This window comes from Helianthus annuus, chromosome 7 (genome assembly GCF_002127325.2).
Source record: "Helianthus annuus cultivar XRQ/B chromosome 7, HanXRQr2.0-SUNRISE, whole genome shotgun sequence".
Classification (NCBI taxonomy): domain Eukaryota; kingdom Viridiplantae; phylum Streptophyta; class Magnoliopsida; order Asterales; family Asteraceae; genus Helianthus; species Helianthus annuus.
The window spans coordinates 5035959-5051854 of record NC_035439.2 but is presented as its reverse complement, the minus strand read 5'-3'; the positions used below and the strand labels follow the sequence as shown (position 1 = coordinate 5051854).

The 15896-nt window shown below is 37.4% G+C and overlaps 1 protein-coding gene across 1 annotated transcript; it reads left to right on the top strand.

Annotated features, from left to right (window-relative positions):
* Window positions 1-721: 721 nt before the first annotated feature.
* LOC110866394 (receptor-like protein 46) lies at window positions 722-4020 on the top strand. The gene is made up of 3 exons (XM_035975688.1): window positions 722-1294; window positions 1389-1677; window positions 3019-4020. The coding sequence occupies exons 1-3, from the start codon at window positions 722-724 to the stop codon at window positions 4008-4010; spliced, it is 1854 nt and encodes a 617-aa protein (XP_035831581.1). The 3' UTR covers window positions 4011-4020.
* The last annotated feature ends 11876 nt before the right edge of the window (window positions 4021-15896 follow it).

Below are 15896 nucleotides of genomic sequence, written 5' to 3'. Positions count from 1 at the left end.
GAGAATGAATAGCTTGACTCAACGTTGATATAATGATACAAAAGTCATTAATTAAGAGCATTCAGATCCATTCCACCATTTTTTTCACTCTAAATTAAACTAAAATACACTACATTTTCTCTCTCGTTTTCAATTAAATAATATATTTTTATACCTTTATCATTATCTTTTCTCTCTCTTTCACTCACAACCACTTTCAAAATATATTAAAAAATTATAAGGTGTGAACAGTGTTTTTTCAAATATACAGATGAACAGTAACATTTTCTCTCTCCTCCACTCACAACCACTTTTTATACTCTTCATATTATAAAAACCCACTCACACAATTTAGTGGATTGGATGTGAATGCTCTAAAAGACAAAGTTAACTTGACCTTAAAATAAACCCAAATCCTTTTTCTAGTTTTCTTCTACACCCATGCTTTATTATGTGTACTTAGATTGATAACCAGTAGTATGTAAGACATAGTTTAAAACCATTGATGCATAGAAATGTTCAAAATTATAGTATTATATAATATATGATATATAATATATAATATATAGTTATATAATATATAATATATAAATATAATTATATAATATATAATATATATTATATAATGATTGTACACTATTCTGAGTTAAAGAAAGAAATAAAGGTAACCAACATCTCATTCTTATATATAATCACCGTTGTGGCCACAAATGAATAAGAGATAGAACCATCCTAAACCACCATGGCCATTACCATAAGCACACCACTGCTAATGTCAACAATCTTGTTTATACTCACTTGTATTCCAATCCCATCATTCTCTTGTCCTTCCCATCAAAAACAAGCACTTCTTCACTTCAAATCCACCCTCACCACCACCATCAGTTCTAGTTCTTATCACATGGTACAACTAAAATCATGGAATCCTACTTCCGATTGTTGCTCTTGGGAGCGTGTTAATTGCACCGAAACCAAAACTATCACAGAGCTCCACCTGGATGGCTTAGTTGTTCCTCTTCCTGATATCGACCCGGCTCCTGTATTTTCGGATATATTGGCTCCCCTTTTTCATATCAGGTCACTTAAATTACTTGATATCTCCAACAATTCTTTGCATGACAAAATCCCTGGTGATGGGTTTGTGAATCTCACCGAACTAGTTCACCTTGACATGAAAGACAACTGGTTCAACGGCTCCATCCCCCGCCAACTTTTTGGGTTGACGAATTTACACTATTTGGACATGAGCAACAATATGCTGGAGGGGGGAACTAGGACCAGAGTTCGGGTCTTTTCAGAACTTAACTACACTGAGGTTAAGTTACAATTATTTCAAAGGTGGGATTCCTTCTCATCTTTTCAAACTCAAATCTCTGCGAGTTCTTGATTTGAGTGATAATACTCTCAAGGGGGGTTTAAGTGTTGAAGTTGGAAAACTTCTAAATCTTGAATCACTTATCTTGAGTGCCAATTTTCTTTCGGGAAAATTACCACAAGAGATTGGAAAATTAACTAGGTTAAGAGAATTATTATTGCAAAATAATCAATTCTCAAGTGGAGTCCCATCTTCAACTGCAAACTTCAAGAATCTAGAAACACTAGATTTGTCTCAAAATTCTTTTTCGATGCAAATTCCGGCTTCCATAGGGACATTACCCAACATTACTGCAGTTGATCTCAGTAACAACAAATTCACAGGTCCAATTCCATCATCCATGCAAAACATGAGCAAGTTAGTAATCCTTGGGCTCCACAACAACAAGCTCGTTGGAAAAATTCCTACCTGGTTATTCAGTTTCACATCTCTAGATACATTGTTCATTGGCGGAAAGGGAAACGGCTTAACTTGGAATAACAAAGCTAAGTTTATTCCAAATTATAGTCTAAAGTTCCTCTCTCTGATTTCTTGTAACATTTCCGGTCAATTTCCAGAATGGATTTCTTCTCAAAAACGTTTGATTTGTTGGCGGAAGCCGTTGATCTTCATCTTCATTATGGTGGGGTTTTGGAGGTTTGACACGAAACAGTGGATTACTAACAGAATTGGAAGACATGATTATAACAGTGTGAACGGATAAACTTGAATAGAGGATGGACAGACAATAACAAGTGTTATGAATGTCTTGGTGCCAAGGGATGTTCCCGGCAACAAGTATATATACTTGATAGACAAGCGGTTACTAGGTAGTTTGGTTTTGGCGGGAGTAACCGTCAAGTTTGAACCGTTTAACCTACCGTCACAACCGCTGGTCTACATCGTTACATACATACAAGTATACTGACACAAAAATAATAATGTATAATACAAATAACTATTGACATATAATTATGTTTATATCTATATATATAACTAATATGATTTATCTTGATTTGAGCCAGAATAATATAGAAGGAAGATATCCAGATTTTCTTATAGGGGGGAAGTTTCAAATAATATACCTTTTTGAAAACAAGCTTACCGGATTAATCCCACCTCTTCTGATTGAATCCGCGAATTTGTTAGGCTATAGGGTGTGGTTATGACCCTCATGATCACCATGACCCTCCATATCAGCGCCATGTCACCTATTTCTAATCCATCATCCAAAACCACTACCCTAAGGGTGTGGTTATGATTCAAACCACTATTATCTTACTTTAATTTATTTTTGTGAAAAGGAAAAAAAATATTAAATATGGAAAGTAGGCTCATGGTTTCCATGGTTTAATCCATGGGAATCATGGTGGATGAGACAAGGGGGTGGTGTAACAATCCATTAATGGTCCTATGTGGTGATTAATGACCCAACCATGCCCCTCACACCCTATAGCCTTAGTGCTTGATTTGTCTAGGAACAATTTTTATGGGGGAGTTGCCAGAAAATATGGGCAATGCCAAAAAGATTGGTTATCTTTCTTTATTTGAAAATAACATTTCAGGACAAATTCCAATGTCCATCTTCAAGATTGACACTCTAATATATCTAGACTAGTCCACAAATAGACTTTTCGGTGACAACCTACCTCTTTTTGGAGATAAATCTATTTTGCATACCCTAGATTTGTCCTACAACAATTTCTCTGGTAATATCCCAATAAATTTTCCTAAAGGAATCCGGCATCTTTATTTATGTGGGAATAAGTTTTCTGGAAACTTGCCTTGGAATTTGACTAGATTGGTCGACCTACGAGTTCTTGATATCCATGGAAACAATATTACCGGAAAATTACAGGATACCCTCCCTCAAAACCAAGCTCTTGAAGCTCTTATCCTAAGAAATAATTCTCTTGAAGGATACATCCCAAGCAACATCTACAACCTCACGTCTCTTAGAATACTTGATCTCTCATGGAACAACCTAACTGGAAGTCTTCCACAGGAGATGGCAAACCTTCCAATAATGATGGAAACTCATCAGATTCCTACACTCTTTCCCACTTCACATTCCATTTTGGCTATAGATAGAGATTTTACCTATAGGGACTTAGTTGTAACTTGGAAGAAATCTTTTCAAGGCCTAGCATTCCGTAACTTTGATACCTACACTTTGTTGGACGTATCACACAACAAAATATCTGGTGAAATTCCGTCATCGTTGGGCAGTCTCAAAGCCTTAAAATTGTTCAACATTTCACACAATAGGATTTCGGGGCATATTCCAGTGTCTTTCGGTGATCTACAGAACATAGAAAGCTTGGATTTGTCACACAATGAAATCTCAGGTTCGATTCCTCAATCACTAGTGAAGCTCAAGCAAGTCTCAGTTTTAGATTTGAGCAACAACAGGCTAACTGGTAAGATTCCTGTTGGTTCGCAAATGGACACTATGACTGAATTTGGAAACAACCCCGGATTATGTGGTATGCAGATTGGAGTCACGTGTCCTGAGGATATCCGACCGTCAAAAGAAAAAGAAAAAGATGATGGAGACGGGAAAAATTCGTGGTTTTTATGGGAGGGAACTTGGGTTGGTTTCCCATTTGGGTTCTTCTCATCAATCGTGATCATGGGCTATTTTTTGGATTTTCTTAGGCTCTTCAAATTGTGGTGAAAACCTTCACTTTCTTCAAAGACCTGTATAATTATTATGTGTTTGATCCTACAATATAAGATCTTAGGAGCTATCAATAAAAAGTTGTAAGTGTTTTATAAAATATAAATTAATCACCGATAACTCCAGAACCTACAAATAGTTATGCTATAAGTAGAATTATTGGGTTCGGTTGTTGTTGTTGTTGTTGTTGTTGTATATTAATCACTAGCAAATAAGAATATGAAGGTCACATGTGCTAAAGAAGTCGGCCCAAGCCCAAGTCAAATGAATCTAGAGCTTTAGGCCCCCAATTCTATAAGGCCTCCACATTTAAAATTAATTAAACATGCAATATGGGCTAAGCGCTGGCTCGGACTGCAAGAATGGGTAGTAGCAGGGCTAAATGCTAGACGCTTGGGCAGTAGCAGGGCCGCTTATTACGGGCCACATTCATCGTTCTTTGTTTAAATTCCAAATCATCCCTTCATCCCAATCGAATTCGATTTCTCTATTTTGAAGAAGGTTTCAATTGATCTATATTTTGTTGAGGCGGTAACGAAATTGAAGGCCGCTGATTCAAAATAAATGTACACTCACTAATCATTATAACTCATTACAACTATTTGATGTTTTGGCCTAGGATTTGAGTTTCGTTGCTTCTTTCTGAGCCATATAAAACATGCTATCTCCTTGATTGTGGTTTGTTTGTCTGGCATGTCTTCCACTTGTGATGACAAGAAATTAGTTTTACAAATGCATATTTAAATTAATTGCCAAAATTATTGTATTAATTTGTCAAGCTTGTTAATTGAATATTCTGCCCCAAATAGTTAAGCCCTTGATTGTACTATGGTTAGCTTGATTTATTTGTTGGTATCATCGTCATCGGAAACCCAGGACCAGTCGGAACGGATCGAGTTGTGACCACATACACAATCTCTTTCAAACGAACCACAACTTTCACAATACTTCATTATGAATCAAACTAACCGAAAAACTTGTTGAATGATAATAACACTAACCGTAACAAATCTGATCGAACTGAACTTTCAATAAACATAAACTTGCATTACAGATTATATACATACTGATTGCCTTGAACCGTATATATAGCAGCGAAGGGGTGCGAGTATCGGTTGTGTCGTTTCAATGAAGAGATACGTCTCTTCCTTCATAACCGCTGCAGTGGTTACGTATTCACACCGGTTCGCTTAATACGGCCCAAAACAAACTACATGATATTACCCTACTGGACTTCTAATTGTTCGACCCACTGGACATGGCCTCCGGCCCAAACTCTAAAACATAAACAATGAAACAGTAAATTGTTTGACCCATTAAGTAAACTAAATAAATAAACAAACTACCGGCCCGAAACCATATTCATTCGGATGGACTTGATTATCTTTGTTCTTCATTCACCGCCCTAAGCAAGAACATCCGAATCTTCAGCCTTGATTACTCCTTGCGATTGTTGGTGACCTCTATCTTGACCACCACTTCGTCATCACTTGATTCTTCGAGCCAACCGTTGTTGTTTGAATTTCCAGCCATGACGTTTGCCTTTTTCCCATGCTCGTTCCTCATGAAGTCGAAATACCATTCGACTAGTTCCAAGTAGTAAATGTAGGCAACCTTGACTTCGTATTCATCATCCGGTTCATAACCATATTTGGCCGCAATCACATCCCATAAATTCTTTTCCATTACTTCCTTGAATCCCCCGTTAAGCTTTACGATTCGATGTAACAAGATTAGACTAAGTTCACGGCCATCAATCAACTCGGGTGGCATTGCCTTTTCACATACGATTCCAAGAAAATCTGAAATGAACCAAATTAAGATCTCTTCGAATGGAGCATCGAAGAACCTTTGATGATTCTTTAATTCTTCGTGCAAAGTTATGAGATCTTTCGGTTCTACACAACTTTCAATGATCATGTTCCTTTCGATAACGTCTTCCTCGAGTTGTTAAAGAATTAACGCTCGTTCCCGGAGCGTTTCTTTTGACTCATACGAATTATCCTTTTCACCTTCGATGTATATCAAAAGCGCCTTCTTTGCTTTCTTGGAGTAAACGATTTCTTTCTTTCTTGCCCTCGAACTTTCACCGTACGCCTTTTCCTTGTTCCTTTCCTTTTTGAATTCCCTCTCGTAGTAATCTTCCAAGCATTCCTTAAATTCCTTCTTTTCTTTCTTGTAACCGTTATCAACACCAAGATTATCATAAAACGTGTTGAGATAATCTTGTTCTAAGTCAACCTCCGACTTATCTTCATAAATATCAAACCCTTTCGAGCGACTTCCAAACATCTTCTTTAGTAAACATGTATCCCCCATTGTAACTGTTTCAATTCCTTGAAACAGAAGTTGTTCTAGACTTAACACGTTCTTGTCTAGACTAGGAGCGTAACTTACACATGGGATTGTTTTGTCTTTACCATCCATCGGGACTCTAACTTCTCCAATACCATGCACAAACGAGAAATCCTTCCTACTCTCGTTTGTCACTAACCCAAAGTGCCTCTTGAAACATTTGAACACATTCCGGTTTCCCGTCATGTGTGTTTTGTATGTAGGATCAACAACCCAAATCGAATCCCATTTACCGCCACATGTATCCTTAACCATATAATCACTTTCAACAGGTAATGGCGATAAATTAACATACTTACTTGGACAAATCGAGGCGATATGACCAAATTGCTTGCACTTGAAGCAACGAATTCCCGGTTTCCTTGGTCTTCCCACCGGTGCATTTGCCTTCTTTCCGGACTTCTTCACAAACCCCTTTGGAACCATTTTCTTTGGAAACTTCTTTACCGGTGACTTCCCGGTTCGTATGGTTGGCTTCCCCTGCTCGTACTCATTCATCTCTTCCGCCGCCCGGCCACACTTTCCACTACGAACAACATTTTCACCGTAGTCGGTCTCAACCGATTTTCCCTTGTCTCCTCGTAAACGGTTCCCATCGTTGTCACAACCCTTTCCTGTTCCTGTTAAACCTTTGGCTCTGATACCAATGTTGGTATCATCGTCATCGGAAACCCAGGACCAGTCGGAACGGATCGAGTTGTGACCACATACACAATCTCTTTCAAACGAACCACAACTTTTACAATACTTCATTATGAATCAAACTAACCGAAAAACTTGTTGAATGATAATAACACTAACCGTAACAAATCTGATCGAACTGAACTTTCAATAAACATAAACTTGCATTACAGATTATATACATACTGATTGCCTTGAACCGTATATATAGCAGCGAAGGGGTGCGAGTATCGGTTGTGTCGTTTCAATGAAGAGATACGTCTCTTCCTTCATAACCGCTGCAGTGGTTACGTACTCACACCGGTTCGCTTAATACGGCCCAAAACAAACTACATGATATTACCCTACTGGACTTCTAATTGTTCGACCCACTGGACATGGCCTCCGGCCCAAACTCTAAAACATAAACAATGAAACAGTAAATTGTTTGACCCATTAAGTAAACTAAATAAATAAACAAACTACCGGCCTGAAACCATATTCATTCGGATGGACTTGATTATCTTTGTTCTTCATTATTTATCAAAAGAACAAGCAGTACAAAAGTCAACAATCAGACAAAAAATCAAAACCATGATGCATAGTCGAACGGTTTACTAAAGATCAAATAACAATGTTTTAAACAAAGTAAAATATGTGACCATAGCATCAACAAGACTCTTGCCACTCAACGTTTTAAACAAATATTCTAAGCGGTGTAGCTTCGACACTTGAAGGCAAGAATGGATATTCAAACAAGATTAAAAACTCTAAACCTAAAAAAACACCAACATTTAAGCAAGAATGCAAGAAGTAGGCAAGTGGTTATCTATAAAATGCGTATCTACAACAAGGGGTGTGGGTGACGAGTGACCGCAGGTATACAGAAGGGCAACAATTACCAGCTTCGCACAAGGGTTTGTCAAAGGGATTGAAACTTTGAATGTGGAGTTTCTTCTTTTCCCAAAAACACTTATAAAAATAATCTATAGCAAGTAGTTACACAAGATTAAACATTTTAATAAAATAAAGACTACACATTTAGAGCAAAATAAAGAAAAAAATATTCAGCATAAAGAACCAAAGAAGGATATTAAACAATATTAACTTTGTAACAAGTACATAAAAAAGATTAATCAATTAGCATATGATGATTATTATTATTATTATTATTATTATTATTATTATTATTATTATTATTATTATTATTATTATTATTATTATTATTTATTTATTTATTTTTTTGCAGAAAATGGTTCCACTTGTCTAAACATTTAAAAAAAACAACGTTAGTTTAATTAGACAAAATAAACAAAGATTGAACAATACTAATTAACCTTGTAACAGGTAGTTAAAAAAGAATAAACAAAATAAATCTTTTTATTTTTTATAAATCAGTCCCTAAACATAAGTTATCTTACAGAATAGCCCCTCAAGAGATAAAATGACAAGAATACCTCATGTGCAAGACACATGACCAAATTTAACCAAAAAATCTAACTGGGTTTGGCTTAAAGAACATAACTTACAAGATTTTAGAACATTAAGTGCAAAACTTGTCACCTTTTGCGCTAAAGGACAGCGCTTGCAATTTGGTGTAAACGTAAAGGACAAAACTAGTAATTTACTCTTAACACTTGGTATAATCTTTTATGACTAATTGATTAGATTTTTCTTTCTATTTTTGGACAGTGAAAACGATTATATATATAAAAAACTTATAAGACAATTTGATAAACTGGATAGAACGTTATGACGTTTCTTTAAGTTGAGATCTATCTACTACAAACTAATCAAGTTTGTCTATTATTACTATTACTGTGTTATCTCATGATTCGATTATGTTTAATATATAGAGGATAATTTTCACTTTGAAAGAAAATGAAAAGTTAGTTATCTAATTCATAACAAACGGTGTCTTCTCTTCTGTTATAAAAAGAAAATACAAACGGTAAATATATAACTTAGGTTACCTATACACATGTATATACGCTGTAGACATTAAGTAAATTTAAGTATTTAACAATATACAAATGTATTCAACTTAACGCATCATAAATTTTGACATTTTATACCTTGTAACCAATTATTTGTTTTCTTTTTCAGATTTTACAATTTTCATCTAGCTTATTCCTGCTTTCTCACATCTCCATCGCCACCTCATGTCGGACACCTGCTCCACGGCGATCTACATCAAAAGAAGGAACCCAGTCGATTTGTAATATTTAGTTAAAAATCCTGGATCCGTCGGCTCCCACACAATCTCAATCACCATCTCTGCCTTCTCCGGTCACTAATTGGGCAATATATTTTAAGCTATTATATTAGGGTATGCCTATTGGCACACCAAACCCTAGCAAAACTAGGGTTTATCTACGCTGCGCATAGGTCAATACGCAGCGTATAGGGTTAACCCTATACGCAGCGTATAGGGTTAACCCTATACGCAGCGTATAGGGTTAACCCTATACGCAGCGTAGATAAATCATAGATCTAAGTGCTTGATAACCAATCATTGCACAGAAAACAAGGTGTGTCTACGATGCGTATAGGTCAATACGCTGCGTATAGGGTTAACCCTATACGCAGCGTATTGACCTATACGCAGCGTATATAAAACATCTGCACATTTGGGGTCATTTTGGTAGGTTTGAAGCATCAAATTTTTCAGTGGCAGATCTAGGATTCCGACCAAGGGGTAACGTGTTATAAATAAGCCGTAACGAAATCGAAAAAACGTCAAATTTTTCCAAAATTTACACTAATTTTTCCAAATTTTTTCCGACCAAGGGGTAGCGGGGGTTACCCCTACCAAAGAGGTAGGTCCGCCCCTGAAATTTTTGCCAGGTTTATATACGCTGCGTATTGGTCAATACGCAGCGTATATAACCTTTCAGAATTTTATATGTAGAACAGAACATGTTAAACTTCCAGAATTTTATATGTTCACCAGAATTTTATATGTACACCAGAATTTTATATACTGTTCTACATATAAAATTCTGAAAGCTTATATATGCTGCGTATTGACCTATACGCAGCGTATATAAACCTGGCAAAAATTTTATATGTTCACCAGAATTTTATATAACCTTCCAGAATTTTATATGTACACCAGAATTTTATATAACCTTCCAGAATATGTTAAACCGTTTACATCAAAAGTTTGATATATACAAGAAAAGTTTGTGCATACATAACAAAATGATAAAATGATAAAATACTACTGTTGCTGCTCCTGCTGCTGCTGCTGGTGGTGGTGCTGATGCTGATCCCATTCCGTATTCGTAATGAAGGGTAGTGGAGGTAACTCGTCATGTTGTCGCTGCTGCTGCAGCGCCGCAACCACCCACTCCAACAGATAGTTGTTCATTTCAGCTAACCGAAGCTGCCGCTGATGTGATGGGTCAGGACCGGGCCAAACATGGCGTGGGAACTGAGGCGCCCCTGGTGGTCCACGCGGCTGTGGTGGCTGCAGAATGACGGCGGCCGGCTCATGCGGCTCCGGCACCTCCGGGATCGTGCGGGGGATATACCGGAGGGAACTGTTCCGGCAGCTGCGTATGCTCGTATTGCGTGCCGTCCGATTTCTTTAACCGCTTCCCGCATGGGAAGTCTTTGGTAATGTGCATTCCGTTTACTGTGTTCATCCCCATCCACTTCGGCTGTGTCCCCGGGCCTACACTGCCGCAGTCATTCTCCGGGTTATAGCCCAACGAAAGGGCTATCCTGGTCACGTAGGCGCCGCCGAATAGCAGTCCGCGCTCCTGTCGATTTTTTTGCTACCAGCTTTCCTAACTGTTGCTTTACTACGGTGCTCACCACTACGGTCGCACACAAGCCATACCATCCCCGTAGTACCGCCAATATTTTTCGATCGTCGGGTAACAATTACGTAACCATACTCCTTTCCCGTTTCTTGTACCCAATTCTTCAAATCAGTTAAAGACATGAAATGCTAAAAAAAAGTTAACAAAACAACAATAATAATATTTTTAACAATAATAACAAATAATACTAATAATTATAATTATAATATTTTTAACAATAATAATAACAATAATAACAACAACAACAACAACAACAACAATAATAATAATTATAATAATAATAACAACAACAACAACAATTATAATTATAATATTTCTAACAATAATAACAATAATAATAATAATAATTATAATTATAATTATAATATTTTTAACAATAATAATAATAATAACAATAATAATAATAATAATAATAATATTTTTAACAATAACAATAATGTGATACCTCATTTATTTGAAACGGATTGCCCGGGATAGATAGTTTATAAAGTGGTGTGTTACGGGGCTCATAACCATATCCACCATATTCTTCGTATCCACCGTAGCTTCCGTATCCACCGTATCCACCTTCACCCCCATATCTATCGTATCAACTGTATCCACCTTCACCCCCGTATCCACCGTATCCATCTTCTACCCCGTATCCACCGTATCCACCTTCACCCCCATATCCACTGTAATCCGCTTGTTGCACGTACGGAGATTCATACCCGTATCCGTATCCTTATCCACTGTAACCCGCTTGTTGCACGTATGGTTCATCAACAGGTGCATTCTCAGCACCGTATCCACTTTGTTGCACGTACGGAGATTCATACCCGTATCCGTAATCCGGATACACTTGATGTGCCGGGTAATTTGGTTCATCAACAGGTGGAGTGGGAGTCTTGTTCAAGTCTGACAACTGTGTTTTTTGATCAACAGGGACTCCAGACACAACCTCCTCCTCCTCATTGGCAACATTTGCTCCCCATGTGTCGTTAGAATAGCGATTACCGAAATAATTCTCGTTCCAAAATGATGACATTTTAACAAGATTGAACAAAAATCAGAACAAATGATTTTGGTTTGGTGTGTAAATTGTTTACTGAAGAAGAAGATGAAAAAGAAAGTAGAGGAGATGAACTCGAAGTGAACAAAGATGCATGGATAAATAGAATTTCAAATTTACTTAAATACGCAGGGTATAGCTCTCTACTCTCCGTATTACTTTATTCACGTGCCTAGACAACATCAAATCAGTCTAACATACGCTGCGTATTGACCAATACGCAGCGTATGTAAACCCTAAGTGTGTAGATAGCCTGCCAAGGTGTGCAAATAGTGAGGACCTTATATTATCATAACCACGGGTAATATGCTCATTGAAATTATTGGCTAGTACCCTTCACAGAAACAATATTACCATGCCGTTGCTATCAACGACACATAGTCAACCGAGATGTGAGACATTAATTCGAATTGAACTTTTAACATCACACTGTAAAAATATATGTAAAATAAATTAGGTGAGTACACATAAAACAGTGCTACAATATTATCAAATCATACTAATAAATAAAGAATGGATTTGATATTTTAACTATATATCGCCTAGGGGTATTGTTAACATAGCTTGGTGATGCACAATTAACTAAAGATGGGTGAACAACAAACACAAACTGATTTTGTATTAATTGAAATGAAAAAAAACTTGAAAAAATGCAATACAAAAAATAAGAGCAGGGAAACAATCCTTGTTTGTTTCGTATTGGGTAATGCAATGTATGTGGGAATGAAATGAACAAGATAATGGAATGGACAAGGTAATGAAATGGATCATCACCATTCTATATATGTCTTGTTTGTTTACCATATGGAAATATTGTGAATCATTTACCTTGCATTGTTTGGTAGGAAGGAAAAGATAAAGGGAATAAAATCGATGGTAACTAAGTGGCGGTGGCGGTGGCGGGTGGTGGTGAGTGGCAGGTTTGGGCGGTGATAGTGGGTAGCGGTGGTGGCGACGGTGGGTGGTGGGTAGGAGGCGTCAACGGCAGTAGGTGGTCAGCGTCAGCGGTGGTGGGTGGTGGGTGGTGGGTGGTGGGTGGTGGTGAGTGGCAGGGTGGCGAGGGTGGTGGTGGTTGTGGTGGTTGCGGGGGTGGTTGGTAGGTGGCTGCGACTGTGGTGGGTGAGTGGCGACGGTGGTGGGTGGTTGACAACCTTTGTTTATTCTATCACAATGGTCCATTTATTTTGTCTTCCACTGCATACCAAACACTAAGTCATTAACTACCACTATTACCACCTAAACTAAGAAACTGTTATCCAGAAGAAAATATGAATTCATGGACCACGTCGTACAAACTTGGTGTTGCCACGTCACCACTGTATATCTTCCTACACGTTCAATTTCACGGCACAAGTTTTGTTGGAAATACTTCCGTTTTAATCATAGTTAAACTTTAGTTATGTTTTATAATTATTCGAACAATATATGTGTGTATGATATGTAGTCCGAATGTTAACTTATTAGGACAAAAACGATAAGCGGTTTAAAGATAAGCGGGTCATCATTTCAAACTAAACTGCCAGGGCAGTTACCCGCCAAATCTAACCGCCATTAGGTGATGTATATATAGATTATGCCGGCAAATGTTAGCCGGTTACCAAGGCATTTTCTCATTTATCGAAAGTGTCCCCTTATTATTCATTTTCTTTCAATATTCTGCATTGTTCTTGTCCTGCACATTCATCTCCATCATGACTGCAAATCGTATTACAACTTCCGCTGCAAATGTTTACTCTAATGTATATGGTGGAGATGTTTCGGATGGCCAACATAGTGGTATCAGAGCCACTACAAGATCCGATGCAGAAGTTAAACCGACTGCCACATCAATGCCCTGTCAACATTGCATTGATGAGAAAAATGAAAGAAAACGACGAACTCGACGTGAAAGATTATGTTACTATTGCCATTTGCCTGGTCACCAGATTTACACGTGTAAAGCCAAGGAGAATGATGAAGAGTCACAACTGATTCGGCAAGCGATTAATGCCGGAATAGGAACACAGGATGATGAGGTGCATTGCCGAGAGGAGATGGTCGTTACAGGAACTGACGGTGGGCAATGGAAAGAAATCTGGTATGTCAATCCGACACTTAATCATCATTTTGTGGGTAACCTAGATGTTTTCAAGCGTGTAAAACATATAATGGGGGTAGAAACAAGATCCGGAATGAATAATTTCTTATTCATCCGAGGAGTGGGTATAGTGGAAATGAAAATGGGAAACGAAACACTGAACATTCCTAGTGTTTTCTACTCGCCGGATATTGATCGGAATGTTTAAGTCTTGAACAGTTAACACTTCAAGGCTTCACGGTCAGAAAATCCTGCAATACTTGTAAAATCTTTCCCATGTTTTCATCTCCGGTGATGAACACAAGAAATGATGTGACTGGTTTAACGAAGGAGGAGGAATTGGGTTTAAAGGAAAGGAAAAGACTGCATGACATGTGTGGTATAGATGATGAATTTAAAGATGATTTTCTGAATTCTTATTTCGAAACTCTAAATGTTTCGAATGAACAAGAAACTGACTGGAATCTGATGATTCTAAAAACATTAGAATTTCGTGAATTTGCTGATTGCAAGGCCCTAATCAATATGCTCGATGATCAAGAATATGTTTTCAAGTATAAGTTTGATCTTCAAAGGAAGTTTGAAGAAATGATTCACTGGTTTCTATATGAATATATGGGGATCACATCAAGACCTGTTCCACCATACTTCCCGGATCAAAGGAAAATAGACTTACTAAGTCTGTATATTTTAGTGGCAAAAGATGGTGGATATCGAGTGGTGACTATCGAAAACATATGGCCCATCATAGCAAAAGACTTGGGGTTTGAGTACAAGGATGGAGATTACATGAGGATTACATACGCTATGTACCTCGATGTCCTAGAATACTATTATAAATTCAAATCGGTGCAGGAAGCAGTTCATGTGAAAGAGATGGTGAATGATGGTGCTGAATTCTCAGGAAGTAGACACAGGAAGGCACGAAGTGCAGGCACGGGTCAGGATGAAAATGCTGATGATGATCACAATGGTGCAGATTCAACCCAATTTGAACTGTTCGCCAGAAATGGATGGGAAGATAACTGGAACTTACACAAAAGGAGGAAGCGTTTCAATTTTAGCTACATGAAGAAAGCAATGGAAGACGCCAATCGAAGGGTCATGCAACAGGATTCTAACATAACCAAAGTTTAAGGGGGTTGTGTTGGAAATACTTTCGTTTTAATCATAGTTAAACTTTAGTTATGTTTTAAAATTATTCGAACAATATATGTGTGTATGATATGTAGTCCGAATGTTAACTTATTAGGACAAAAACGATAAGCGGTTTAAAGATAAGTGGGTCATCATTTCAAACTAAACTGCCAAGGCATTTACCCGCCAAATCTAACCGCCATTAGGTGATGTATATATAGATTATGCCGGCAAATGTTTGCCGGTTACCAAGACATTTTCTCATTTATCGAAAGTGTCCCCTTATTATTCATTTTCTTTCAATATTCTGCATTGTTCTTGTCCTGCACATTCATTTCCATCATGATTGCAAATCGTATTACAACTTCCGCTGCAAATGTTTACTCTAATGTATATGGTGGAGATGTTTCGGATGGCCAACAAGTTTAACACGAAATTCACAGGTTTGAGTTTAGTTTAAACGGGTCGGATTCTGATCAACCCATTCAGGTAAAAAAATATTTTTTTTTTACAATTTTGCCCAACGGTATTTCAACCGTTTTTTGGAGAAATTATAACATTGAAAACGAAGACCACTTTTCAATGTAAAAAAATAATTTCTTACATTCATGTGAAAATAATCCATCGCTAAAAATCGTTTTTTTAACGAAATTACCTTCTCTTGCGTATTTATAAGCTGAAACGATAACTTACATTTTTTTTTTAAATTAATAACATGAGTGGTCAGCCGAGCGACTTGGAGTGGTCAGCCGAACCACTCCAAAGAGTCAGCC